Below are 27426 nucleotides of genomic sequence, written 5' to 3' on the forward strand. Positions count from 1 at the left end.
TCGGGTATTATGCTGCTTTAAAGAAATAAGTTTTAGCCTGTGGCTAACTGCAATGACTCCGAAAGACTTACCCATTTTTAAATTAATGGTTACTGGGCGACATCTACTCTGAAAAGGACAATCTACTGTGGCAGTGCGGATGCTACAGCGCGGTTATGATACTAATAAATAAAGAAAATTATTCCTATATAATAATAATGAAGAAGAAGAAGAAATACATAAATAATCTAAGGTGAAACCAAAGATGTGGATACGGAAATTGTTTCCTTTTCTATGGCTGCAAGAGTTCTGATATCTGTAAGATGTCAGTTTTTCTGGTTTAAAGACAGGAAAAATAAGCGAACCCTTTAACTGACTTTTTCCATTAAAATGGTGAAAGCGGTGTGCAGTATCTGTTTTTTTAAATAAAAATGAATGACTACCATGCCTTTTACTGTGGCGATATATTTCTTTTTTTTTTCTGATATGGAATGTAAGGTTAGTTTGTCGCATTTAGACAATCAGGTGCTAATCTCAATGTCTTGCTTATTCGATAATAAGTGCATAGAGGTCAATACTCTGCCAGGAAGTGATACATATAGAGCAATTAAGTTTGTACGCGAGGGAAGAGCGTAGGCTATGTGTATAGTCTGAAGCGCGAAACTGGAAATTTGTAGCGGATATAGGTTAAAAAAAAAAACCTACAGGTCCCAGTGTATTGCTTTAATTACGCTGAGGCCATTGTGCTCTGAAAGTAAACAGAGAGTTTAATACAGGCATAGTGAAACTAAATAACTTTACTCCAGGACCATGGTGCAACAAAAAGAACATACGTGTAAACAAAAATGAAATACAGGACCTTTTTTGTTAAATATTTGTTGTCAGTCTCAGGGAGTTGAGGAGTCTGATGGCATGGAGGACGAAACTGCTGCACAGTCTGGTTGTAAGGGCCCGGATGCTTTGGTACCTCTTGCCAGAGTGAGGACTTTGTGTCAGGGGTGTGTGGGATTATCCACGATGCTGGAAGCTTTTAAATGCCCATATTGAAGGAGAAAAAGTCCCTGATGATCTTTTTGGCTGTCCTCACTATTCTCTGCAGGGTCTTGCGGTCCGAGACCCTGATGCAGCTGCTCAGGATACTCTCTATTGTCTTTCTATACAACATATTTTTGTCCTTCTTTTTGTTTGTTTATTTTATTTTATAGAATTAACAATTCCACTTCAGGAAGCTTTTGAAAGGAAGAAGCCAAAGTACACAGCGGCTGAGGCGACAGAAGGTCACAAATTATCAATATATTCACAATTTAATATCTTACAGCTGACCTCTGGTATATGGTTGATATATAGCATTCACTATAAAGAAACAATTATTAGTGGGCAGCACTGCACATATATTGACCTATAATAAATATCAATTGGTGGGGTTATTCCCTCCTCCCTGGACCAACATCAGTTTGCCTATACTGATGTAGGCAATATTCGTCGACTATTCATTAACTATAGCTCCTCTTGTATTTCAGTTCTTCCCAGCACGCATGCTGCGAATCTACAAAACCTTATTCTCAGCTGTGTAACTGGATTCTGGATATTTTCTGTCAAACTGGATTCTGGATCGTTTCTGTGTAACTGATTTCAGAATTTGTGTAACCAACCGGCCACAAACGTTTGACCTGTATAAGCATGCCACTTTGTCCATTACAATAAACCCTGGAATGTCACAAGGCTTCACTGAGCACTCGGTTTTATATGCCTTCTTCATACATGACTGCAAACCTATAAGTCTAAAACCATAATAATGTTTACAGCTGATATAACTGTCATAGCACTGATTTCATACATTAATAAATCAGCCTGTAGAGACTAGCTCAAGAACCAAGAGACTTGGTGTTATGACAACAACCTAGCTCTTAACAAACCAGTTCCTTATTTCCAACCAACAAACTGATAATAATGATAACGATAATGAAAACAAAAACACAGTGAGCACCATCCCATGAGTATCAATGGAGAAATGGATAAGGAGTCCACATCAGTATTAGCGTTTGTATTTCTTTTGTATAGATTGCATTATAATTCCTTCTTACTTTTAATGCATTTACAGGCTTGCTCCAAACGATACTTTTATTGAGTACACTGGCATTAAAGGCTCTCTTGTAGGTTAGCTGTTTTTAAAACGTTCAAACAACATTTCCCATAGTTCACAGCTTCAAACGGGAAGTACTTCTTTAACAAGCAGCTCCCTGCGAAGGAGCTAGGGTAAATAATCGTTGAGGTTGTCAGTAAGTTAGTTGGTTATTTCGCTATAAGTGTCATTCAGGTCGCTTGAGGCAAGACCTTGAACGCGTTTTTTGCACAGAATGTCGTGTCCAGTCATTCACTCTGGTAAGCCCATTCCCTGTTAAATTTGATGTCTTCCATCACTTTACAGGCTAATGTTACTACAGAAAAAAACTGAGAGCACAGCTAGCTAATTCATAATGTGTGTTTACCATATTTATAATATAAGCGTTTTCACTGAAAATCCCCCTTTCTAACAGTAGCGGAGTTGAACCCCGCTGTGCTCCCACTGGACTGGCTCATAGGAACCTGGGAGTCGGACGAGCTGGGTGAAGGTTCCTTTCCCTCTATTGCACCTTTCCGATACGCCGAGACGTTGCATTTCTCCCATGTGGGACAACCCGTGATAAATTTTATGTAATTAAGTGTATTTAGTTAATAAAATTATGTATTAAGTAATTTAACCAAAACATACTAATATAAATGCTCGAAATATCTATAACCTACTCAAAATGTATCCCTAACAACCATCACTGGGTTTAATAATACACCAAACTAATTGTTATAATAATTTACATAAAGTTTTGTCTTTAAAGGTTTAATGCTTTTCATGCTGAGAGCAAAAAACCACTGCACAGAGAGTGTGGTTTCATCAGGATTCAGCCAGGCACCAATAATGTGGCCTTCATCATTGCACAGAACTCGGGTAGGAACCTTTAGACTGGAGACTAGCTTCTAAAATGTATAGGTCATCTAATAGCATTAATTATAAGACATCTGGTCCTAAGATCTGGCCTTCTGCTGCACAACAATAAAAGCTAGCTCTTTGTGTGCTGTCCACAGGTCTAGTGGAGATAGAGGAAGGAGAGCTGATTGGGCAGCAGCTGACCCTGAACAGCCGTGCCTTGGCCAGAACCTCTTTTGCCAAGGAGCCCTATGTTCAGCAGGTTTGTCAGCCATCTTCTAGCTCAGTTAATAGTGTCTGTAGTGCTGTCTGTCTTGTCTATGGGTTATGTGTTGGTAATCTGTGACCTTTGATCAGATTTCTAGGTTTATCCAGCTAAGACCAGATGGGAGACTGGAGCAGACCATGTCCATGGCACTGGAGAACAAGCCTCTGACCCAGCATCTGCACATTACATACCGTAGAGCTTCTTGAACACAGGAGAGCATGGAACCAGAGTAGCAGATGGTGAAAAACACCCTGCTCTTAGCGCTGAAGAAGATACTGTGCACAGCACAGTAATGACTAACTAGATTTTATGAATGTTGAGGATGGTGAACTGAAAAGTTACTTGTAACTGAAGCAACTGTTTTCTTCAAATATTAACCATTATAATTCTAAGTTTGACTGGCTATACATCTGGGAGTAGGTATTACAGAATTATACTAAATTGTGTACAGTTTGAGTAAAAGGAGATGGACCCTAATCAGCAAGCAGTCATTCTTTAGGCATAAAGCATATCTTCAAAATGTTACCTTATGAAATAACACTGAGTCTGTCCCGTCAGGATTTAGGTGTGAATGTTGGTATGCATGCATATGTGTTTAACAACACAGTTCTACAGATATAAAAAAAAAAAATTGTGCCATCTAGATACTTAAATGTATTTCTCATGCATAACCTGTGCTTTCTATAGATCTAATAGCTATAGTTTTAAGGTTATTCTCAGGTTTTAAAACAGTGACCAAATCATTTTTAGAAAGAACCATTTCTTCCAAATTTCTTTCGGATTATATTGTGAATATACATTGGTTGAAAATTGGCCATCTCTATGAGGAAACCTAAAACATGATAACACTAAACAATATGACAAGTGTTCAAGTTTTAGAAACTAACATACTTCTAAATAATCCGACTAATATGAGCGTACAGGGATTGTTGGTTCATCACTTCATAAGTAAGACTACATTAAAATTGTATGAGCTTGTACAAATAGCATTGGTTTTAGTTTTAGGTTATTTAAGTGCAGTTTGTTGAAGGTTGTACATACATTTGTAGGGCCAGGTGTTTTTCAATGTGTACCATTATGTGCAACTATATGCTGCGTGAACGGTCATATAATGTAAACAATATGCTACTGATAATCCTTTTTTGTTTTTTTAATTTTCATGTTCTGTTTAATCAGTATATGCTTAATACTGATAAAATCTTTATTTTAACATACATATAGCAAAGAGTGGAAATGGTTCATGCATACACAACACACAAAGATTCATAAGTGCATTATTCTACATCCTTTGGCATGTTTTGCCAAAAAAATGTAATGGAATTTAAAAATGAACTAGGTTTACAATTTAAAAAATTTAAATATATATAGAAAGGTCTTATTCAAAGAGGATCTAAGGGTAGGATGAATCACCTAGAATCGTGCTTTGGTGTGACAAAACGGATCTGATGACTGAGCTATAAATCCAGAGCTTGTCCAGGAATGTTGTTTCTGCTCTATGAATATGGCCACTAGACATTATTTTCACCACTCCACAAGGCTGCCGCTACACATTTGATCATTTCCATCCTCTTGTCTCATTAACAAATGTTTGCATGAATTCCAGCAAATGGGTAACGACGTAGACTGATATCTTAAGGAGTGCATTATAGTGCAGAACCACTGGGTGGAGCTATTTGCTATTTTGAAGAAAGTGAATGAGCAGTAAACATGTATCCATCAAGTAGTTATGGATAGGAAACAACCTCTCTTGCCTTGGCCTGGCCAAGTGCTACTTCATTAGGTAGACATACATAGTCTTCACAAGGTGTCTCCAGGTTGACACAACTGCTGATAACCAATGGTATTGTGCAGTATTGTCCAAGCTTGTCACACACTTTGAAATGTCCCCCTGGAAGAATAGAGTATAGACATTAAAATTAGGTTAGTCCTCTGATTTTACATTTTCTTGCATTAAAACAGTGCTTTTCAACCCCAGTGTTGAGACCTCATGCTCAGCACATTGTTTTTTTCCCACCCAACATGTATCAAAGGCTTGCTAGTTGCCTGATGAGTACAATTGATGTAACTGAATGAGAGCACCAGATGGGAATTATGAACTGCAGAGCATGGGGTGCCCAGGTCTAGGTCTGAGAGGCACTACATTAGATGTGCCTCTAACCCATCCTCCTCTCTTCTTAAGCCAGGATGCCAGGCTCTTCCCAACTAGCTCCCCAAGACTCTCCACTATGGTGTGCAGCATGGCTGGATGGCCCTGTCTCACACAGTCCACTGCAAGGCCTCCTGCGACTGCAAAGATGGCCACCACCTTACCCCATGTGATTCCTAAGGGAGGCAGAGGCAGAAGGTCTCTACTAGAACAATCCATAAAGTCTTTAAAATTTAAACATGTGATAAAATCTCCAGAGATCATGGTCACAAACAAACAATGTACAAATACAATGTAAACTTTACAGTTAATAGCACTTTAAAAGGTAAAATAACTAAGAATGACTACAATACAAATGGCATTTCAGCACTAAACAAACTCACATGTGCATAGATATTTTCCCAAAGTCGCATGAAGTCATTTCACCCATTATAATCCAAGGACAGATGAGTGGGGAAAAATTGCAAACATTTGCTAATAAATTCGGTTTCTGGGGGTATAATGCATGACATTGTAACTGAATAATTCTAATTTTAAAGTCACTTGTCCAAGCTCAGTTGCTTTGAAGCTATTGAAATAGGACTGTCTGCTGAAACTGTTTGGTCACTTATCACTGAAAAATTATCAGAATACTTCCACAACCCTGTCTCAAAAAAAGTAAAAAATAGTAAAAACATAATACAAAGTCAAGCACAGTGGTGAATATATACCCTTGAATATATATACCCACAGTGGTGAATACATACCCTTAACATTACCTGGCTGAATCCCAGCCTGCTTTAATTTGGTTGGAAACTATTTTTGTACCATGTGAATGAACCGATTTCATCAAAATACCCACAGAACACTGATCTGGAACATTTGAGACTGGTCAGGATGCACCAGTAAATACACAAAAAGATTGTTAGAGGGCTTGTTTTCACATCATTGGTGTTCTGCACCAATATTGTGATAATGTACTTCATAAAAAAATTAAATCCTGACTCTTTCAGAAGCCATATCTCCAGACACTGTGTCTATAAACAAGGGGATAGAATTGTAACCCAAATCCAGCTCTGTCAGACTCAGAAGTAGCTTAGTTGCAAACTTTAACTGGAACGCTATGAAGCCACACTCTGAAGAGTCTGGCATTGGACTGCATTCAACAACATCATAGATGTTTCCATACACTCACACACACAAACACACACACACACAAAAAAAAAGCCTTTGTGAAAGTCAGTAGAGTCCCCTGCACAATAAGCCTTCCCACACAGGTCAGTATTGCTTCCCTATACCCCACTTATGTCCCCAAATAGAAAATGGTAAAATTAAACAGAAGGAAAGGTTAAAAAGGTTGTGAGAAAAGTGGAGAGCAGTGAAGCAAAGATGCCAATGTTATGGAGTACATTTAGGGAAAGAACCTTTTAGTGCAATAAGTCCTAGTATTAGAGCTAAGGGAAAATGCGGTGCAGTCTGTGCCAGGAATGTAAGCATACCCTTATTTGGCAGTTTTGAAAGCACCTAATGCTAGTTATTAATGAGTGCATCCATTTCTGAAAGATAACATATGTAGTGTAGTGTATCGTGATCCTACCAACTGTGCCATGACAGAGAAGAATAATTTTAACCATAATTCCCTGAAGAAACACTTAGCCCTAATGATGAATGATGTATACCCTCTGCAACATAAAGTAGAAATACATAAAAACTCGACTGCCATTATTTGCTGATTGGTGATTAGTGCATACAAATCTTATTACACTACCAAAATTGACATCTGACTAGCAAACATGCACATGCTCAAATTTAGAGCTAGATGGTGTTCGTAAATCGAAAGCTTCACTGGCTTTGGGTTTGGAAGGCATTAGTCTCACAAAAAAGTCATGATAAAGCAACCAATATTTTTTAAAAAGCTTGAATAAGGTGATCTTTCTTTCTTTCTTTGTTTAATACAGAATAGATATTAACAGTAATTAATTACATCTGAGGATTGCTTTAATGAAGGGCCTATTTTTGCAGGGCATGCATAACTGTTGGACATAGTTACTGAGATTATAGGTACACTTGAACAAAATCAGGTCTTAAACACATCTTTAAGATCACTATCTCAGTGACTTACCCAAGGAGAGGATCTCTGTTGCTACAGATAGAAATGCATCTATCACCATGGTCTCCGTTGCCACAGATATTCTGAGCTGCTTTGCAACATTTCGATACAAGTATGGCTGCAAGTAATCCAGTTCATCACCTATAAAATTATTTGGGGAAACCACAAACCCATTTTAGACTCAGCTACATCCACACATCCTTATAGAATATAATCTATATAATAATATAATAGGGCGCATCTAAATTTCTTACCTAACTTAAGAAGCACCCTTAATACATCTCCAAGCGCTCCATCTGGGGCTGGTAGACCAGGTTCCACTTTTGACCAACTGAGTCCTTCCCGAATGATTCGAGAGCACATGAAGTACCTACAAAGCATCATGGACTGGGAAACTAGATCTCTGTCCGTGAGAGTTCGGTTGAACAATTCCATCCCCACCACAGCGACGAACGTCAAGGAAAACGACCCAGTTATTAGTTCACTGAAAAATACCCGATTCATCAATAACCGAATGAAGAGCCCATTTATGTTTTGCTTTTTTGTATATACGGTTATTATATTTTCTTTGCCAAAAATGAAAACTCTGTGATTTGTCGTTTTCTTTATCCTCTGTAAAACCACGTCTTTCGCTGAAATGTAAAAAGCCGATACAAAAAAACTACAGGGCAAACAAACAATCCACCTAAAATCGCGTTGTGACCAAATTTATTCTATCAAATGGTCATTTACTGATAGGTATTGTTTCATTTTAGAGTATACTGCATGAAAGTGTAAACTCGCAACCGTTAATAAATTAATTCTATACCTCTTGAAGTTGAAGGGAGCGTATTAATTGGCGTGGCATATTCAAAAGCATCTGAGTGGAACCGAAACTTTCCTAGTCCCATAAATTCGTGCGCAAAAAAGTGACGTTTCCGCCGATTACCAGTTGCGCTCCTGTTGGACATCTAGAACCATATGGTAATCACGCTCAATGAAAGCTTATCTCTACCGAATATAAAACACTGCTCTAAAGTCCAGGTAACCTATTACGCCTGTGTGGTGTGCACAGCGCTCTAGAATGTACTCACTGATTGTCTATAAGTAGCCTAAAGCTTCTTTTTTTTACTTAGAGATGGGGACTTTAATCTTACGTATCAAACAAAACAAAGCATTAATATAGGACAACGATATGCGTTCATTTAAAAATCGTGAGCTTGTCTATAGTAAATCACTTAGGATACTAACAGTAGGATGAAGCCAAGCTTCATTCATGCGTTGCAGCATTAGAATTACATGATTTTACTTATAGTCAACTAATAATGTAATACCATAATTGAGATGTAAGAATTTAAGGATGTTTTGGTAGAGTAAGGCCTGTTTTATTTTACTGCGTTTGAAGGAGTTCATCTAAATCAGTAGATTAATTTAGGCCTAGTAGATTTTACGTTTTTATGTGACGAAGGATGTCTCTCAAAAATATTTAATTAATGAAAGACCGAAAGGATCTCCTTCCTAGTAATCCTCGTACCAGTTGAGTATTTTACAGAGCAGGAGCGCACTGAGAAAGGCTGGTTCGGAAAGACCTTACCAACCGTGTAAAATTTGTAGAACAAAACTGAAAAGTTAGTCTAGAGGCTAAAATAATACTGCGGATAAGACCGATGCATGTTTCTGTACACTGCAATTCCCACAATTCTGCACTGTAGTAACCAGCCTGTTGCGCAGGCGCTTTGAATGCTATTATTTTGTCCTCCTGCAAGCAATAAATGAAGACTCGCCCCAGCGTGCTTCGATTAGAGTAAAAATATTTATACACGGAAACGGATTTGCTTTCATGTCGGCATTTTCTTACATGGAGTTATACGATACCTGACTATCATTCTCGCAAGGCATCGGGATCCATCATTAGAGATTCGAGGCCGAAAACACGGCAGACGGGTAGCACTTGTAGAGATATTTATATATGTATTAATAGCTGGCTAGCTAACTTGTGGAAATAAGGAGGAAGGGTAGGGCACCCAAGAATTCGTGAGCGCCTTCCCTTTGGCAAAAAGGGCTTAATCTGCCCTCAGTCAACTTGCCGACAGGATGGCGCACCTTCGTGACATACAGAATCAGGTAAATTTTCAGGCTTCAAGCACATACATAGCCCAGGCTTTGAACATTGAATAGGGCTGATTTGCCCAGGCGATCGTTGGTCGCAGCATCTTAAGATGTCAGTGCGATTTTTGTTTAGTCCGTTGGGTTTGCCTGTGCTTGCGTTGAATGATGGAAGCTAGTTGCTTTGTCAGGAAACGTTTCTTAGCCCGATTCCGTTTAGCTTTAAGTCGTGACACCTGAAACTTCAGCTAAACAAGTTCTAAGTCTTATTTCGTGTGTCATATGAGGTAAGGTAAATACACTTCTTGTGAATGAACACCTCATTTCTCGCTATTCAAGCTAGCGATGGAGACGAATTAGAATCGACATAGGCCGAAATGCTCCTATTTATTTATGCTGACATTTCAACACAAACGGGGCCTATTTGATTAAAAGGTGAAATGTTAGGAAAGAGGGACGGACCTCACATACTTGAGCCACGTCTCTGATGCATCACTCTCTCTCCCTTTGCCTTCAGAATGCCCGTCTCGACCCAGAAGAGTATTTTACAAAGCAGGAACGCATCGGTAAAGGCTCGTTTGGAGAGGTCTACAAAGGCATTAACAACCGCACCAAAGAGGTGGTGGCCATCAAGATAATCGACCTCGAGGAGGCCGAGGATGAGATCGAGGACATTCAGCAGGAGATCACCGTCCTTAGCCAGTGTGACAGTCCTTATGTCACCAAATACTACGGTTCATATCTGAAGGTGCATAGCATGTGATTTTAGTTTCTAATAGCTGATATGAATGTCTTGTAACTATGTTTGTAACCATAAAGAGCAATACTCATAATCTTATACCCCTAAACTTAACCAACCATACCATTCATATAATCTAACCCTATATCTACAACTCACTTTAACCAGCCATGCCCTGCACATCACCTACCCCAAACCATTAACTTTCAAGTTTTTCATGTAACCCACCCCTATCCCTGACCCTTGCTTTACCAACTGTGAATAACATGTCATACATAAAAATGTTTCATATGGATATCTAGATGGCACAGTTGCTCGCGGACCAGTGATTCAATGCAGTATCTTAAACCACTGTAGTCTTAAATATATTTCTCTTTCGGCACTGGGATCTTAAAAGATGCTCTCTGAACAGGCCCAGTCTTGATTATGCTTTTTTATAACAGCTTTGCTGGGAAACTAAAAGCCACTAGCCCCAACCATTCAAGCTGAGGGTTGTGTGTTGAATTGAATACAGTATTACAGGAGTAAAAGACTACCCCACCCCTTGTCACCTTAATTTTGGTTATTTAGTACGCAAGCTGGAATTCTTGACTTGTTTTTGGAATGCACTTCCTTTTTTCTAACATTTCACAAGCTGGTTAGTTTCACGGTGCTGGCACTGGTAGCACTATTGCTAACTGTATCACCTGGAATTCCAAGCTAAAGGCTGAAGACATACAGTATAAACAATAAAGGAACCAGCACATACACATGCTCTTAATGTGCTTAGCTGTGTTTTGGGGAACTTGGTACTGTTGTAACATGGTATATAATTAAAAACACAATTTCTCTGTACACATATTTTCATGTTCCCTTATTTTTTGGTGTCTTCACAGGGAACTAAACTGTGGATCATTATGGAGTATTTGGGAGGAGGCTCTGCTCTAGACCTTGTAAGTTGTGCAGCATGAGACAAATGTATTCATGTAGAGAATTCACAATGCAGGTCTCTTGGTGTCGGGGCGGGTGTGAAGTCGCCAAACTTGTCTGAGAGCTGTTCACCTTTCTCCCCTGCAGCTGCGCCCTGGACCCCTGGAGGAGACCTACATTGCTACTATATTAAGGGAGATTCTGAAGGGTCTGGAGTACTTGCACTCAGAAAGGAAGATTCATCGTGACATTAAAGGTGACCACTGTGAACACACTCATGCACCAGCACGTGGTATCTTATGGGGCATGGCAGCACTGAAAGGGGACTTTGGAGTCATGTGAGATTTAATTTGATTTGATAAGCTGTCAGAGCCCCTTAACCAGTTTAGGTCTCTATAGTACTCTCCTGCCATAACCAAATTTCTCTCTCTCTCTCTCTCTCTCTCTCTCTCTCTCTCTCTCTCTGTGTCTCTGTCTGTTCATTAATGTTGCATGGTAAAGTAGGTAATAAGAAAATGGATATCAAAATTGTAAGATGGTAACAGCATTTTTAACCTTCTGCGCTTAATGACAATGTGCCCAGATTTGCTTTATGTTGCATTCATCAAAAATATAAGCACCGTGTCTAAGGTCGTAGAGTATCTGTGCTGTGTGTGTGTGTATATAACCATAGTGTGACACAATGTCAAAGCATGCTAGCATGAGCTTTGTTTGCTAAGCATACTGTTCATTGTATGCTGTACAGAAGCAGAGTTGTCAATAGAGTGGATAACATCAATTTGTTGGTGAGCAGAAGCATATAATGTGGCAGCATTTTACATGGAAGACAGAAGAAGAAGGTGACTCTGGAATTTTAAAGTGGTGCAACTGTTGTGCAAAGGTCAGCCTTTACTGGCCTCTAGTGACCTATTTTGACCCCAGGGTTAGCAGTTTTAATATACCTTTTAGTACATGTTTATACTATAAATGCACTTATTACTGTGTGTGCAAACATGTATGGATACAAGCTTTTATATATAAGTATACCCCAAAAAAAATCAAGACTACACCTGCCCTGTTTTCAAAATGGGCCATTCTGAAAAATGACTCTGGAAACATGTCTTAACTGTGCAGAGAACAAGGCAACTTACAATCAGGAAACTAACCTCTGAGCATGTAGAATTAACTTAAATATGATTTGCTGAATCATACTAGAGGTGTAGCTATAGGTGTATGTATGCCTAATAAAGTAACCATTCATTTCACAATTGTTAATGTGTACCAATTTGATTTGAAACACTTGGTCCCAAAGCTGGTATCTCCATCAATCACAGTTTGGCATCAATCAAACCCAGATGTGCCTTTGTTCTGTCTAAAAGCACAGAGGCCTTGCTGTTGGTGACACTGTTGCCGATGTGTTTGTGTTTGTGGCAGCTGCCAACGTGCTGCTGTCTGAGCAGGGTGACGTGAAGCTGGCTGACTTTGGCGTGGCTGGCCAGCTGACAGACACACAGATCAAGAGGAACACATTTGTGGGAACGCCGTTCTGGATGGCCCCAGAGGTCATCAAACAGTCTGCGTATGACTTTAAGGTGGGTTCTGGTACAGTTCTGGGTCCAGTTGTTCTCTAGCTACACACAAACATTTTGAGCTTTAACCTTACATGCAAATTCAGCCTTGTCCTAGACAAAAGTGGTAATGGTGAATCAATAGTGACTGATATAAGGGATAAGACCATGTTATGCTGAATTATTCTTATATTTGAGTTCTGCCAGAAGACTATAGACTCTTAGGAGTTATTTGGGATTTGAGAAGCTCTGAAAGCTCATTTCAAAGTGGTCATATGTTGTGGACAGTGGTGCAGCAAAGTTTTTATTGTGGCAGCAGATGATTCCAGCATATTAGGCATTGTTATATTTGAAATGACATTGTTGCTTTTAAAAGATCATTGGTTTCCCAGTTAGTAGTACACACATGTTAGTTCGGTTAGCGGTATTTTGACTTTAGTTGTCGTCTTTCAGCAAAAGTACCCAGTAAGAGGATTTTTAATCATAAAATGTTTAATATATTTTTTCTTTTAAATGTGGTTGTTGGTTGCAGGCGGACATCTGGTCCTTGGGGATCACAGCTATTGAGCTAGCCAAAGGGGAGCCCCCAAATTCAGACTTGCACCCCATGCGTGTGCTCTTCCTCATCCCCAAGAACACCCCCCCAACTCTAGAGGGCTCCTACAGCAAACCTTTCAAAGAGTTTGTAGAGGCATGCCTCAATAAGGACCCGCGATTTGTGAGTACTCGCATACCAATAGACTCCACAAGAAGAGAAGTTTAACACAAATTGGTCACACAAAGTCTTTTTTTGCTTCCTTGTCTCAAAACATGATGAACAGGAACCCTCTAAACATCAGTTGGGGAATTCTCCTCCTTTCAATTGCAGTGAATGTTTGTGAATTTGGGACACTGCTGTTCTTTTCCTCTGCAGAGACCCACAGCTAAGGAGCTGCTGAAACACAAGTTCATCACACGCTACACCAAGAAAACGTCCTACCTGACGGAGCTTATTGACCGCTACCGCCGCTGGAAGTCAGAAGGCCATGGAGAGGAGTCCAGCTCGGACGACTCTGACATGTAGAATTTCAAACATTCCTCCACCATCGAATTAGATTGGAAGTTAATGACTGAACACCTTGGCTTTGAGACCTTGATCACCTTGAACTTTTTTAGCACATTTAACCCTTTTGAAAACGTCATGACTTTGTGTAGACTAAGATGTCAAGATATGGAGAAAAATATGTACATGCATATTTTGATTGCAATATGCTTTTGATGCATCAAAACAAATGATGACCCCTTAATGTGATTGATTACAGACTGGTCCGTATTATTTTTAACAAATTCCTTTACACTTGTTTGACCATCTGAACCATACTATGATTCATGGAGACACCCACAGAATGCTCATTTACGATGTCTGAGATTGGACAGGATGCTCGCAGTATACAAAAAAAATGTGATATGTTAGACTTCATTTGCATATTGCAGCCATACAATATTACAGTGGCCTTACAATATTAGTATTGGGGGGGGGGGGGGCAATATTGTAATAATTCACAAATGATACATCATGCAACCATAGTGCTAACTTAGCTGCACCATGTACTCAACTCCACAATATAATCATTTTTGGATAAAGTTTTAACCTGACTACACAACCAGCAGTGTTTCTGCAAATAGGATTGGAGGGCTGAGACTGAAGCAGAATTCTTTTTGCTGTGCTGGGTCTGTCTTGCACACAGGGATGGAGAGGGTGACGAGAGAGACCAGTGTCCCATGTGGACCTTCCCCACCGTGCGGCCGAGCTCTATGGCCAAGCTGCAGAAAGGTTACCCCAGTACAGACTCTGAGGTGAGGCTTGCCCCCCCCCCTTCTTCTTTTCAAGTGATCAACATTCAGAAATGATTAGTCGTCTGTTTCATTGGAAAGAGCCGAACAAACTTTTTGTGTGTAATAGGCAGCGGAGGCAGTGAAGAGGCAGCCCAGGTCCCAGTGTTTGTCTGCACTGGTCTCGCCCATCTTCAGAGAGGTGTCCTTACTGTCACTTGATACGCGTTTACATCGTGCACTCCATCCCATACATTTTACATAGTTTTATTTGTAGGGTACTTTCTCTCTTTTGTTAGCTACAGACTTAACTGTCAATACACTTCACATGTAAATTTAACTCTGACATTTAACAGGAGTTGTGAGGGTCTAAACATATTAGCCTTACAGTACTGTATATGGTACCAAATCATGGTGCTAGCAGAATTCCACTGTAAGGAGCTACGGGCGGAGATGCGATTAAGGATTTTAATTTGCTCGGGACTTCTCCGCAGTTGAAGGAGAAGAGACGAGTGAGTGGAGGCGGAATGGGGGCGATAGAGGAACTGGAGAATGCCTTTAACTTGGCAGAGGAGTCTTGTCCTGGCATCTCCGACCTGCTCGTCACACATGTCATGGCAAGAGTGTGCAGGTGAGGTGCAGAGAAATGCATTGCTTAACACTTGTTGTTCTTTTTGTTTTTTAATGCTATATTTCTGATATTCTAGTTAAGACAGCGCTGATGTACAGAAATTGACATACATTTCTGTTCCATTGTCGCTCTGCTCTTAAGTACTTTCCTTCCTTGTTTTTCCATTTTCAGGTTTGCTTTAAATGGCAACGGAAATACCACGCCATCATCACGGTGAAGCCCACCCTGGCCTGGTTCCAGCCTTGATCCCTCTGACCTAACCCACTCGGTTACCATAACCTCATTCGGACCACCTTAAACACCTCCAATCCCAACAGATCTTTTAGTTATAATTAAATATTTTTACAGTTAGTTTCTTTATAGAATGGAAAGTATTTAAGAGACAAAAAAGCCATGACATTGAGAACGCTGTGTTTACCTGTTAGATCAAAAATCCCATTATAAAAATTTATGGAAATATTGAATTGTGTGGGGTTTTTTTGTCATATTTGGATCAGGATGTAGACCTATTTTTTTTCTTTTTTTAGACTTATGATTCATAATCCTGCGGGCAGGTTTTACCGTGACACACAGCAGAGTGGAAGAGTGGCAGCTTGAACAGATAGGAGCTCTTCAGTTTCTTCACTATCCCACCCCTGCTCTCTTCGAGTGCACAGCACACCTGCATGAGTTGAGCTGCTCTCCTCATATAGCAATGGTGGGTGCTGGCCTACAGACTTCTGCTTCCATCCCATTGGGGAGCATCCTCTTCAGCACAATTTGACCAGCTCCCCCCAGTCTTCCTAGTTTGTTGACTCCTAGCCCTATTCCTAGAGAATCTGCCATGTTACAAGCATATAGTCAAATATGTCAAGACAACCCCTGCATAGGTGAGTCACAGCTGTACACTGGGATGCATGTTCTGTCCCATCCCTGGGCATTGCTAGAGAACTGTGTATGAGGTCAGCAAAGGAACCACATCTGTGTCTATTTGGAGGAGCTGTGGTGAAGAGGAAGAAGATTCTGTCTGCAGTAGTGCGTGGCAGAGTCCCATGATTTTTTTTTTTTTTTAAATAACTGACAGATTTGTGTAAGTACAATCTTAATTTTGTTTGAAATTGTAAATGTAGTTAGAAAACTTTCAACAAATTCATTTTCCTAACATTGTAAATAATGCATTTTCCCTTCAATGAGTCACTGTCTGCCCCCTTATGACCTGCTGTGGGAATTGCAGGGGGTGTAAGCAACAATCAAGCAAAATATTGGATAGAAAAACAGTAGTTGTATGTTTTAGTGATTGCTTTTTGGAATACACATTAATTTTGTGTTCAAACGTGAAGTTGGTCAAATTATTTTCTGATGTTATAAAGGAATTGCACATGAGCTAAAAGACTAATCCATAACCAAAGCGATAAGCTTTTTAAAAACTGTTTATTACAATACAAGATAATAGCAAACAAGTTTAATAGAAAAAATGTTAACCACTACAAGGTTTAGTTTTGAAGATCAACTGTGCACAAAGTTTCAAACGGTCAAAGACATTTGACCTGAACAGGAGCGCTACTGTGTTCAGTCCGCCTGACCCACCACGCTCCGCGACCTGATCACATCCAGGCGCCGTGGTTGTTTTTTTGTTTTTTTTTTGAGTGAGGGCTTACAGAATGGGTGAAGAAAACACACACAAATCAATATCATAACATGTACACATTAATATTAATAAAAGGCCAGGGGAGGAAATATGGGGCATGCATCCTGTCCATATACAAGTGGTTCACTACTTCACTGCATTCCTAGGTGCATCACAGTACGAGTCAACTTCATATCCTAGCTGTTTCTGATTTCCATGGGCAGCATCCACAGAGGCACATAATTCAGTAACCATGGTGAACACCTTCATAGCATAGATGGCTTACCTGCAGGCCTAGGGGGCCCCCAGTGTTCATGGTGTACTTCTCTGCTCTAGCTCACCTGCCATGGCAGTTACCAAGTATTTCAGGAGCTGAATCAAGCATGTCAGCACTGGAATCACTGGGCTGTACAGTCACCAGAACAAGCCCTGTGATTGGTCACAGTATATGGTTTTATATTCTCAACCAGCTGTGGCCCACTTCAACACTTGCGCATGCTACAAGGGGATGATTGTTCTGGAGAGAGCCCAGTTTAAAATGTGGGATTCTCCATTACCACATACAAATCAAACTAAAGCAATGGTTTGAAAATAAAATCAATTTTACACAAATGTTCCATTCATTTCAAATGTAGTTGATCGGCCAAGGCCAATTTGGCTCATTTAGTTGTAGTATATATTATATTAGCATTGTTCAATTTACACATTTGGCTAATCACATCATTTGAAGCAAATTAAACAGTTCAGCAAATTTGACCCCTCGATCGCACCCTCAAATGAGGCCTACAATTCCCAGGAATTGCCACCATAATGTTTCAAATCCTGTGCTGCTGCGATCTTTTCACATTGAGTTTTTATATTTCTTGCAGCTACTTTTTCCTTTGTGTGATTAAAAAGGACGTTTGGGGCAGAGGAGCCACCGTAGAAGGTTTAAGGAATGATTTGACCAATAATGCTACTGGCAGCATCAAATGGGATGCTAGTTCTGCAAGCTAAACAATCACTAAAGAGACTACAGCAGTGGGCTCTCACTGAGCATCAGCAGCAAATAGCCTTCTTAACAGGTATAAAAAAAATCTATAAAATGCTGTTACATACAATAGACTGATAATGACAAGGGGGGGAAAAACAAAACAAAACAACAAAACCTTGGTTCTGGTTGGTATACTTCAATTTGGTTATAGGCATAGTTCATTATATTGGTACAAATGAAAATATTAAAAATAAAAATAATACTGTTTACAAAAAAAGAAATAAAACCACTATCCCAAGTAAGAGTAGAAGAAACTAAGAAAGTGGCAAGAAAAACCGAGACATAAGCCAGCCCTCTCGTTTGCTCAGCTAAACTTTTTCCCCTTCTCAGTCACGTCTCACTGGCTATGCCACAAACAGTTCTGCACCTGAGGGAAGCACACAACCGCACCACAACACATAAAAACCCAGCTACGGTGAAAGGTGTCCCGATCTCTCAAGAAAATAGCAACACTGGGAGATAAGTGACACCGTACAAGTACACTACATAGGACTGCCCATCAATACAGATCAAATTTCCAGACCCACATTAAACCTAATACTTACACTTTTTTTCCCCCCCAAGGATTTCCAATGGAAAAAAGTCACCGTTTAGTCTAAAACTAAATCAACATATAAAAAGTACATATAGGGAAAACCAGTCCTATTAACAGACTGTATGATGTTTTGTAACCAAGATGTCTAGATGATCTTACCGGCTCCTTCACATATGTGGGCCATCGCCCTCTCCATCACCCTGCTTCTGCATTTGGGCCTGCATCTTAGCAATCATCTCCTGCATACGTCTCAGCTGCAGCGTAAACACACAGCCAGTGTTAGCCTGGAGCTTACACTCACTGCCCTCACTATGAATTGTGTACGGTGGGTATGAGACTGTTCAATCAGGTTTAGAAAAAGTCCTTCCTAGCAGGCAGAGGTCAGTTGGCGGATATAAAATTAAGGGTTAGGCGTGTGTGTGTGTGTGCACGCGCATGCTGTTGTGGTGAAGAGGACTACTGTACCTCAGCCTCCTTCTCCTGCAGGATCATGTCTTTGTCCATTTCCTCTGGTTCTGCCACCTTCCTAAAGGACACAATCACGCACACGCACACACGCACACGTGTGAGGAGCCTCTGCCCAACACTCCCTCAATTGTATTTGTTCAATTCATTGCACTTCATTTCACTGTTAAAAAGATAAACTAACACCTAAATGACTATGCATTGTGAATCAACACCATGCATAGTGTTCCAGTGCAGCTCGTTGTTCCAGAGAGTGGTTTGGTGAGGACCAGTGAACAGAGCAGTGCATGTAAGCAGCATAAACAGTATGAAAGAGCAAATGAGTGCAGAGCAGCATGGACAGCATTGGGGACGGTCAGGCACAGCGTGTGGTGCAGGGGAGACGTGCGTGTTAGGGAAGGAGTCAGCGTGCAAAGGGGGGTGTGTGAGTGTGGGTGTGTGGACATGTATGTACGTGCGTGCACGTTTTTGCGCAGAGGCAGCTCAAGCACAAGCCTAGTGGACAGGTGGAGCTATGACTGAGCTCCCAGCAGTACCTCCCCCTCCTATCCTCTAACTTAGAGAGATCTCCATTACATAGATCCTCTTTGCATAGATCTACTAGTTTTATGTGATTCAGCTATTTTCAATCAGGATTAAAATTATACAGCAACCCCCACATGGGTCAGAGAATAACTCTTTTGTTTGTTAGTATATCTTCAAAAAATAATTTTTTTTCTAATTAGTCAGTTTCATTGAGGAAAACATTTCTTCCCCACCAGTTAAACTGACCAGTTTTTTTCTTTTTGGTTGACAACATTAAATAAGTGTCACCTTCAACACCCCATATTAGAGCAAGACAGTTTCTCTCCATTATGGAAACATCTAATGGTTTTGGGATGCATATATAAATCAGTGGCTGTACCGACCAATAGTGGTGATACAGGATTTTGGCAGGATACTGGGTGTAGGGAGGTTGGGGGAGGTGAAGAAAGCCAAGCAGGGCAGTACGTACACAGGCGACAAAGGCAGAACGTAACCATGGGAGGACAACCTGCCACCCCGTTTAAGGCGCTCAGAGCGGAAGTTCTCGTAGTGCAGGTCCTGCGTCACTTCCTGGAGATCCTGCATATGGGTGCTACACACATTCAGGCAAGAGAGAGATCAAACCAATCTGAATCATATAAATGTTTGTATCCGTCCTGTTTGAATCACACAATCAGTTCAAGAAGAATTGGTGCTGGTCCATATAAAGTGAGCAGAATAATTTCATATAATTCATACTGTTAAAAGATATCAAAAGATATCCCCTACCATCATTGATTTACCACTATAAAGCCTTATAGCCTAAGCTTACACTTAATTAGGGTCTATGAACCAGCTCACAATATAAAAACAAGATGATTATATAGTATATAATAATACCACTATAGTTATTTCATGCAGATACAATCACATTGCCCTTATTACCAAGTAAACAAACATTAAAGAGTTAGTGCATTAAACTATTTATATTGGCCTGTTAGGGCGGGGTTTGCACGCTGGCTGTCCTAATACACGCACCACCTTCATGCGCCTTACATGAGCATCGTGCGCAGCTTGAGGAAGTCATTGTGTTCGGGATTCTCCACCTCCACCACTCCCCAGGGGTACAGGCGGCCACGAACCTTCTTTCCCTTGGCCTCGATCTGCTGGTTGGAGCCCACCACCGCGAATGGGATACTGGTCTGCAAAAACACAACAGCACCGCTCCTTTAAAGCAATACAGCATCCAAACATGCTAATGCTACTGTAGGAAACTAGAGAGGGAGGATTAGCAAAATGAAAATCAGAACAGGTTAACTCCAGCCCACAACAGTCACACTTTAGTCATCCTAAAAGCTTCTATTAGGCTAGTGGTTATGTGATATATCGTGTTTGTGATTCATATTGACGTTTAAAACAAAACAGAATGAATTAACTCATCTATTTTTAAGTCCTCAACTTACAAAGTTCTCTACTCTCTGTATAAAAAAAATATACCTTGAACTGAACTGAAATACTTCCTAAAAACTCCAGATTTGGGGAAAAAAAGAACACTGGCCTAAAAATGTAGTGTGCACCTGGGTCTTATAACATGATAATACAAATGTAACAAATGGGAATCTGCTACTGAGAAACACCAGTTATCCTTCAGTGTGATGCAAAAGTCAATACTGATGCGAGAGTCAGTTGACAAGTTATTGATGTGGTGTCTAACAATAAAAAAAATAAATAAAAAATACGAACTGGTAGTGATGGTAAATAAAAATAAATAAATAAATAATAAAACAACAACAACAACATGGAGAGTAATGGACCTTCAGAACCCTTGTCTGCTCCTTGAAGTCCTCATCTTCGTCTGACTCGGCATCAGGGAGGTGGTAGATCTTAATGCCATGTTCATCAATCTCATCCAAAATCTGAAGCCCATTTACAGAAGTTAAAAAAAAGTAAAGAGTTAGTTATGCTTTACACTAGAAAATAAAGCAAGTTTCTACAACCAAGTGGAAACTAAAACCATGTCATATTAATAAATTGTGTTAGCTAATGAACTGGACTGCTAAAATATAAGTAAATATCACGACATAATCTAATTTCTTTGGTGCGGGAAAGTGAGATAGAAAAGAAGTACCCGGCGTTTAAGCCTCTCTCTCTCTTTCAGAGTGAGAGTGTCAGCTTTGGCGATAACAGGAACGACGTTCACTTTGTTGTGAATAGCCTTCATGAACTGAACATCCAGTGGCTTCAGACTGTATAAGAGAAGAGATTATAGCACAAAAGCTACAGATACTGAAATAAATGATAAAGGTCCTGCGATGTGGTTAACGTTCTAATGGCAGTAAAGATGGATAAAATCCAAGCATCCGCAATAAATAAGCAAATAAATTAAATTGTTTAATAAATAAAACCTGAAGGGGAAAAGCAACAGTTGAAAAGCTTCACAAGGTATACTTAACACAATGACCCACCCAAAACCTCACAACACTGGGCAGACAGCCATATCCATATTTTTTTGTCTATTCATTTGAGATTTCTGCCTTCTCAGTTTGGCTACTCACCCATGACCAAGCGGGGAAATGAAATAGAAGCAACAGTGTACACGGTTGTCCACAATGTGTCTGCGGTTCAGTCCACTCTCATCATGCAGGTAACGCTCAAACTGGTCATCAATGTATGCTATGATTGTGTTGAAGCTGGCAAGAGAAAACAGCAGTGTAAGGTCAGACACTTGTCAGAAGGGTTTCTGAAGGGTTAATACCGTGTCCCATAGTATTTCATATCTACCAACCAAAGGTATAACTTGAAATACAACCACTCCAGTGTTTGTGGGAATTGTTGCAATGTGACTGGAGTCTACAATAAAACTACCAGAATAAGACTTGTGTGCAATAAATTTGGTTAGGAAGGAAAAAGCAGATATTTATCATGGTGGAGTTTACAAAGTTGTTCTGAAAACAAAAAATGGTCACTAGTTATAAAACATATTCCATACTTTCAAAACATAGGATCACACCATGGAAAATACATGCAAGGACAAATTCATTAATACTCATTCATTAACACTCACAATTAACAAGCCAGTTGGGTTGTTGTGATTACTCAATCAAACTAAACTGGTATACTGAATATTAGCCAGATAAATATAACAAGATACATTTCCTTTCAAAGGATTCCAACATTCAACGTCCTCATTCTCTCAGTTTTCACCGTGATAGGTGAAAACACATAAATTGGAGCATGAGAAGGGCACCCGTATCCGGTCACTGCCCTCCCACCAAGAGCATCTGTTTCCAACTTCCCAGACAACTCGTCATTTAGATAATCACTAACTCTCCACTTCTTTTTTCTTAATAAAAATGTCCCTTATTTTAATATTATCTGTTAACTCCCAAGCTTCTGTTATTTAAAGAAACTACCCAAAACATCCTAATACAGAAAGGAAAAATGGAAAACAAGCACATTTACTTGTACTACTTTGCAATGGAAAGTTAAATAAATAAGCACCAGTCTTGGCTATTAATAGCATCTCCATATCCGGGAGTGTCCACCACAGTCAAACGAAGCTTCACCCCACGTTCCTCAATTTCCACAGTGGAGGCCTCTATTTGTACTGTTCGCTCAATTTTCTCTAAAGGACACAGCAGAAACAGACAAATGTCAAGATCTCTAAAAACAGAACTAATGCATAGTATGTAACCGTTCAACAGCAAATGCGAAACATCTTTTACATAGATGTTGCAAAAACAAAAAAACACAGCAAAACACAGCTAGACTTTACACTATTCCAATTCAAACAGTTAAAAACGAGTGAATTAGATTACTTTCTGGCAAATACATTCTGAAACATACCAAAATGGAGATTTACAAAAGTATACAAATAACATAAATTTAGTGGAGGTTAACGGACTTTTTAACTTCCAGCCCCCCCCCCCCCCCCCCCCCACACCCACAATTAAGTGAAGGCTACACCAGCAACCTTACTGACCTGCGGCTCCAGGAATGACCCTCTCTGGGTAGAGATCAGTGAGGAACAGGCTATTGATCAGAGTAGACTTCCCTAAACCAGACTCGCCTGAGAACAGCAGAGAACCTAATCAGCACACTAAAAACAGACCAACCATCCACAAAACACCTACACAGGAAGCAGAGATATCCCTTCCATTTAAACATAACCTCAAAAATGAACATCTGTGTACCCAGTAAAAGAAGCAAAATAATGTATAAGAACATGTACTTATAACAGGACACGCAGATTATGACTAATGTTTAATATGTGTGACTGCCGTTTTGCTCATATTGCTCATTTATCTGCCTGTTTGCATGCCCTCTGTGCTGAACTACAGTAACCTTCCATCATTTGTAGAGGTGAAAATGATGAGTCAGCGACAGAGCCCCAAGTCGAGCTAATACATGCCACTATCACTTACTTTCAAGCAGAGGAATGACAGCAAAGTGACTGAGCTAGAGGAGGACTAATGGCCTGAGACAAACTGGATTTCAGCTGTTCTCTACTGGACACAAAGTATTGGCAGCCTAATGGTTTCCCACGGAAACCAGTCAGAGGGGAAAAACAGCAAGTTTCCTTCCAGAATCCCACAACCACCACATACACACACTTGGTGAAATTTTTGCCATGCAGTAGCCTATGCTTTCACTATACCCTATATAAAGTCAACTATATTCTAAAAGCTGCGTCCATATTTAACCAAAAAATAATTATTTTTATTTTATTCTGGAATTATTCGCTACTTTTGTATATCTAAAAACATAAAATGTAAGTATTCTTCATTTGACAAAGTCCATATATTAGCCCCACAAAACAGGAACATTCATTTGATACCATGACAGTATATTTAGATCAGGATTTCCCAGTACTGAACTTTTTGAGGAGCATCTTAGCACTGTCAAGTGTTGGACCCGTTTTAACACACAGGCTTCAGCTACTCATCAGCTCAACTGTTAGCTACAAAACTGAGCAAGCTATACTTTAGAGGTATGCATACTTGTAGTGCAAGTATACTTCAGGATTCACACTGGTAAACAATGCTGTAACGTCACTGCTGAGCATTCACTTATGTTCCAGAAATACCTCAGGCCAGTCAATAAGAAAATCTTTACTCACCAACTACCATGAGAGTGAACTCAAATCCCTTTTTCACCGATTTGCGGTGAACCTGGTTTGGTAGGTTGGCGAAGCCTACATAACCAGGAGTTTCTGGGTTGGTGAATTGCCCCTATTGATGGCAAGAAAAACAAACAGCAACTAAATTCTAACTACAAGCACTTTTAAAGCAGGACCAGGTTCTTGCACAGCTTCTTTGTGATAGCATGTTTGCAAAGCAGACACAAAGCAGACACAAAGGAACACAAAGTCTGTTTTGATTCATTCTGTTATAATGTAAGTAAAGAAATTAATTTATGTATGAAATGGGTAGTTATGGTCTGTTTTTGGTCAAGCAAGAAGTACTGGTTTACTTTTTTATTTAAATATCACAGAGCAGAGAAACTAGCAGTAATAATAATAAACAAAACATGATTTATATAATTGTTGGGAAATTATAAAAATATTCATGTATGAAGCAAATATTTGTCTGGACCACTACACTTTATTAAGATCTTTTGTTTATTTGCAGTTGAATACACCACAACCAACCTTTCCTCATTACAAAATCACTACACATGAGAAGAGTTAAATAACAAATTCCTGGAATATTTGTGGAAAATTTTCCCATTAGTGTTCTGAAAAATATGACAGGCAAGGTAATCCATCTAATTTGTGCATCATTAATTAAATAAAAAAGCATGCAACTACCTGTTCTACAGCGCATACCTTAAGTTTATCAGCCTGAGACATATTGAGTTGCAATCCAAACCTGTGGAGCAAAGCAAATACTTTAAAATGGCAACAAATAGTTTTCTTTATGCTATGACTTTTCTCGGGTCACACAGAAAACAGCTACCCTCTCACTCTGTCTTCGGAGGCTCACAGAACAGGAAGCCTGCTCTCGTCACCACATCCTAGAATCTAAACTGCCTCACCACAGAAAGTGCCTCCTGCTCCAGTTCGTAACTCATCAGAACCCATCACAGAAAACGTGCATACTCATGCATCCCTCACAAATTCATCCTCAAACGTGTCTTTCTTCAGTGTGAAAATGTGCATTTGATTTCATTATTGTCTAATATACATCTGATCTCAAATTCAATACCATGGAAAAATAGAGACAAGGCGGTATTCTCATACGCGCGTCTGAGAGAACAACAGTAAAAGTTGCTGTTTCAGCCAAATATTCAGATTGGGGGTTATGCTGATGTCCGTGCCGACTCAGAAGCGTTGTGCGTTTATTTGGAGTTTAGTTCGGAACATGATTGAACATAATTAAGAAATCAAAAACAATGACCAGCTTACAGTGCGCTAAAATTGATTTTTTTTGTGCTTATTGCACTTGTGGCCAAGTGTGTTGCTAACGTTAATTGGTTAAAGCGCAGTGCGGCGGCTAGAGATGTATACTGTAAATGTGGCCAACCTAATTAGCTAGCTAACCAAATTTCATTCAACGGAACGTTATTTGACTGTCCAACACTGGTATGGACTGATGTTTTCTTTTTGTGACAGGTAGCAATAGCAAGGGTAAATAAAAACAGCAGTAGCTAGCTAGGTACTTGGCTAGCTATATTAATAATTCGAATCCTGAATGATTTATCCATTAGCATTAACGATACAACTAGCTAGCTAGTTCTTAGCTAACGCGACAAACCTAACATGATGGCTAGCAGTCTAACGTACATGATAAGGGCACGTTAGATAAGCGTTTCATGCAAAAAGAATCGCATCCGAAGATGACAAACGATTTAAAACATAAATCCAGAAGTGTCATCTGCATACACCTACCGTTTTAGGTCGTGAAAAGCAGAGGTTCTTATATAAAAGAAGCTAAGGAGGCAAACTGACAAATAGCACAAATTCCTAAGATTCCGGAACTCACGCAGTTCCTCTCAACTGCGCCGCTACAACCATTGTGGCGCTATTGGTCTACAATTACAAAGGACTAGACGCCAAGAGCCGTAGGCACTTTTATCTTAGAACGGTGTCTTTTTCAAAATAAAGGTTCCCCCTCACATACGCACACAAGGCTAATCAGATGTATCGAGAAATATAAGATGAAATTTACATTTTACATTTAACGTACATTAAATATTTTAATTCTGTTAAATACTTACAGCCCTACCTACAGTAAAATTATTTGCCATTTTGCAAAATTAGACAACAGGCACAACTCCAAAGTTTAAAATAAAATTGTTTACATGTCCTGATATAAAAGGGAAAAGGTAAAAACATTTTTATAACTAAGAACTTGTCTTGAGTTTTAGTTTGTGTACTAATGTGCATTGCCAAACCACAGATTAAATCTTCACACAGTTCAGACTATCCTATTATAAGACAACTCAGAATGTAAAAACTTTGGAAGTAAAACCAAGAAATGATCAATTTATTACAATGATTTGTCCTGGATTCCCCAGTACAATGTCATACTTGGGCTCACATACAGAGAGAGAGAGAGAGAGAGAGAGAGAGAGAGAGAGAGAGAGAATGATAAAGAGGGACAGGAAAGTCTCAAAGATGCCTTGAGCTCAAAATCTTTTTAAACTGGACATAATGTGAATTGGATTTCATTCTACTATACAAAAGCTTCACTCTCATTCTGTGACAGTGCTTGAGCAGGACCAGATAATGGGAAAATGGTAATATTGTGGAACAAAATCAAAACAGACACAACCAAGAGTGTTTCAGCCAAAGCCTCTTTGTTATTTCTTTCAATTCTTAATTATGTTAAGTATTTTTAATAAGACAAGAAAAAGTGAACACAAATGGCTTTAGTGCTAAAATAAGTGCATAATCTGCTGTTTGCACACAATATAAACTGTAATCAGTGTCTAATCCCTTGTGTCCTTAACAATTTCTCTCTTCATCTTTGCTACTCCCCCAAATCTGCCTCTCATGATAGAGGTGAATGTTTGAATACTCCTACTGTGATGATGATGATTATGGTGCTATTACTACTGCTACTACTACTACTACTAATAATAATAATAAGAAGAAGAAGAAGAACAAGAAGAA

General features: G+C 39.6%; 4 protein-coding genes across 8 annotated transcripts; 2 read left to right on the forward strand and 2 right to left on the reverse strand.

Moving 5' to 3' along the window:
- The first annotated feature begins 2208 nt into the window (after window positions 1-2208).
- Window positions 2209-4423, forward strand: thap4 (THAP domain containing 4). Of its 2 annotated transcripts, none has more exons than XM_027028248.2 (5): window positions 2209-2361; window positions 2517-2673; window positions 2853-2962; window positions 3100-3203; window positions 3299-4423. In XM_027028248.2, exons 1-5 carry the CDS (start codon window positions 2337-2339, stop codon window positions 3413-3415), a joined length of 513 nt encoding a protein of 170 aa, XP_026884049.1. In that variant the 5' UTR covers window positions 2209-2336; the 3' UTR covers window positions 3416-4423. The 2 variants fall into 2 exon arrangements, with proteins under 2 accessions (XP_026884049.1, XP_026884055.1); XM_027028254.2 differs by having other exon boundaries at window positions 2520-2673.
- A 62-nt stretch (window positions 4424-4485) lies between these two features.
- bokb (BCL2 family apoptosis regulator BOK b) lies at window positions 4486-8275 on the reverse strand. Its single transcript, XM_027028236.2, has 4 exons — window positions 7699-8275; window positions 7457-7585; window positions 5368-5531; window positions 4486-5097 (listed from the first exon to the last, which is right to left on the reverse strand). The coding sequence occupies exons 1-4, from the start codon at window positions 7946-7948 to the stop codon at window positions 4978-4980; spliced, it is 663 nt and encodes a 220-aa protein (XP_026884037.2). The 5' UTR covers window positions 7949-8275; the 3' UTR covers window positions 4486-4977.
- An 884-nt stretch (window positions 8276-9159) lies between these two features.
- stk25b (serine/threonine kinase 25b) lies at window positions 9160-16479 on the forward strand. Its single transcript, XM_035534484.1, has 11 exons — window positions 9160-9547; window positions 10047-10277; window positions 11144-11200; window positions 11325-11433; window positions 12591-12748; window positions 13257-13442; window positions 13638-13783; window positions 14452-14560; window positions 14667-14738; window positions 15031-15167; window positions 15339-16479. Exons 1-11 carry the CDS (start codon window positions 9518-9520, stop codon window positions 15382-15384), a joined length of 1281 nt encoding a protein of 426 aa, XP_035390377.1. The 5' UTR covers window positions 9160-9517; the 3' UTR covers window positions 15385-16479.
- A 79-nt stretch (window positions 16480-16558) lies between these two features.
- sept2 (septin 2) lies at window positions 16559-26335 on the reverse strand. Of its 4 annotated transcripts, none has more exons than XM_027028223.2 (13): window positions 26200-26335; window positions 25138-25180; window positions 24430-24541; window positions 23293-23379; window positions 22812-22935; window positions 21866-22000; window positions 21439-21556; window positions 21125-21226; window positions 20367-20512; window positions 19840-19923; window positions 18807-18867; window positions 18501-18595; window positions 16559-18173 (listed from the first exon to the last, which is right to left on the reverse strand). In XM_027028223.2, exons 2-12 carry the CDS (start codon window positions 25159-25161, stop codon window positions 18509-18511), a joined length of 1080 nt encoding a protein of 359 aa, XP_026884024.1. In that variant the 5' UTR covers window positions 25162-25180; window positions 26200-26335; the 3' UTR covers window positions 16559-18173; window positions 18501-18508. The 4 variants fall into 4 exon arrangements, with proteins under 4 accessions (XP_026884024.1, XP_026884007.1, XP_026884015.1 ...); XM_027028206.2 differs by having other exon boundaries at window positions 19801-19923; XM_027028214.2 differs by having other exon boundaries at window positions 25120-25180.
- Between the last annotated feature and the right edge of the window lie 1091 nt (window positions 26336-27426).

The sequence above is a fragment of the Electrophorus electricus genome, chromosome 15 (assembly GCF_013358815.1).
Source record: "Electrophorus electricus isolate fEleEle1 chromosome 15, fEleEle1.pri, whole genome shotgun sequence".
NCBI classification, from domain to species: domain Eukaryota; kingdom Metazoa; phylum Chordata; class Actinopteri; order Gymnotiformes; family Gymnotidae; genus Electrophorus; species Electrophorus electricus.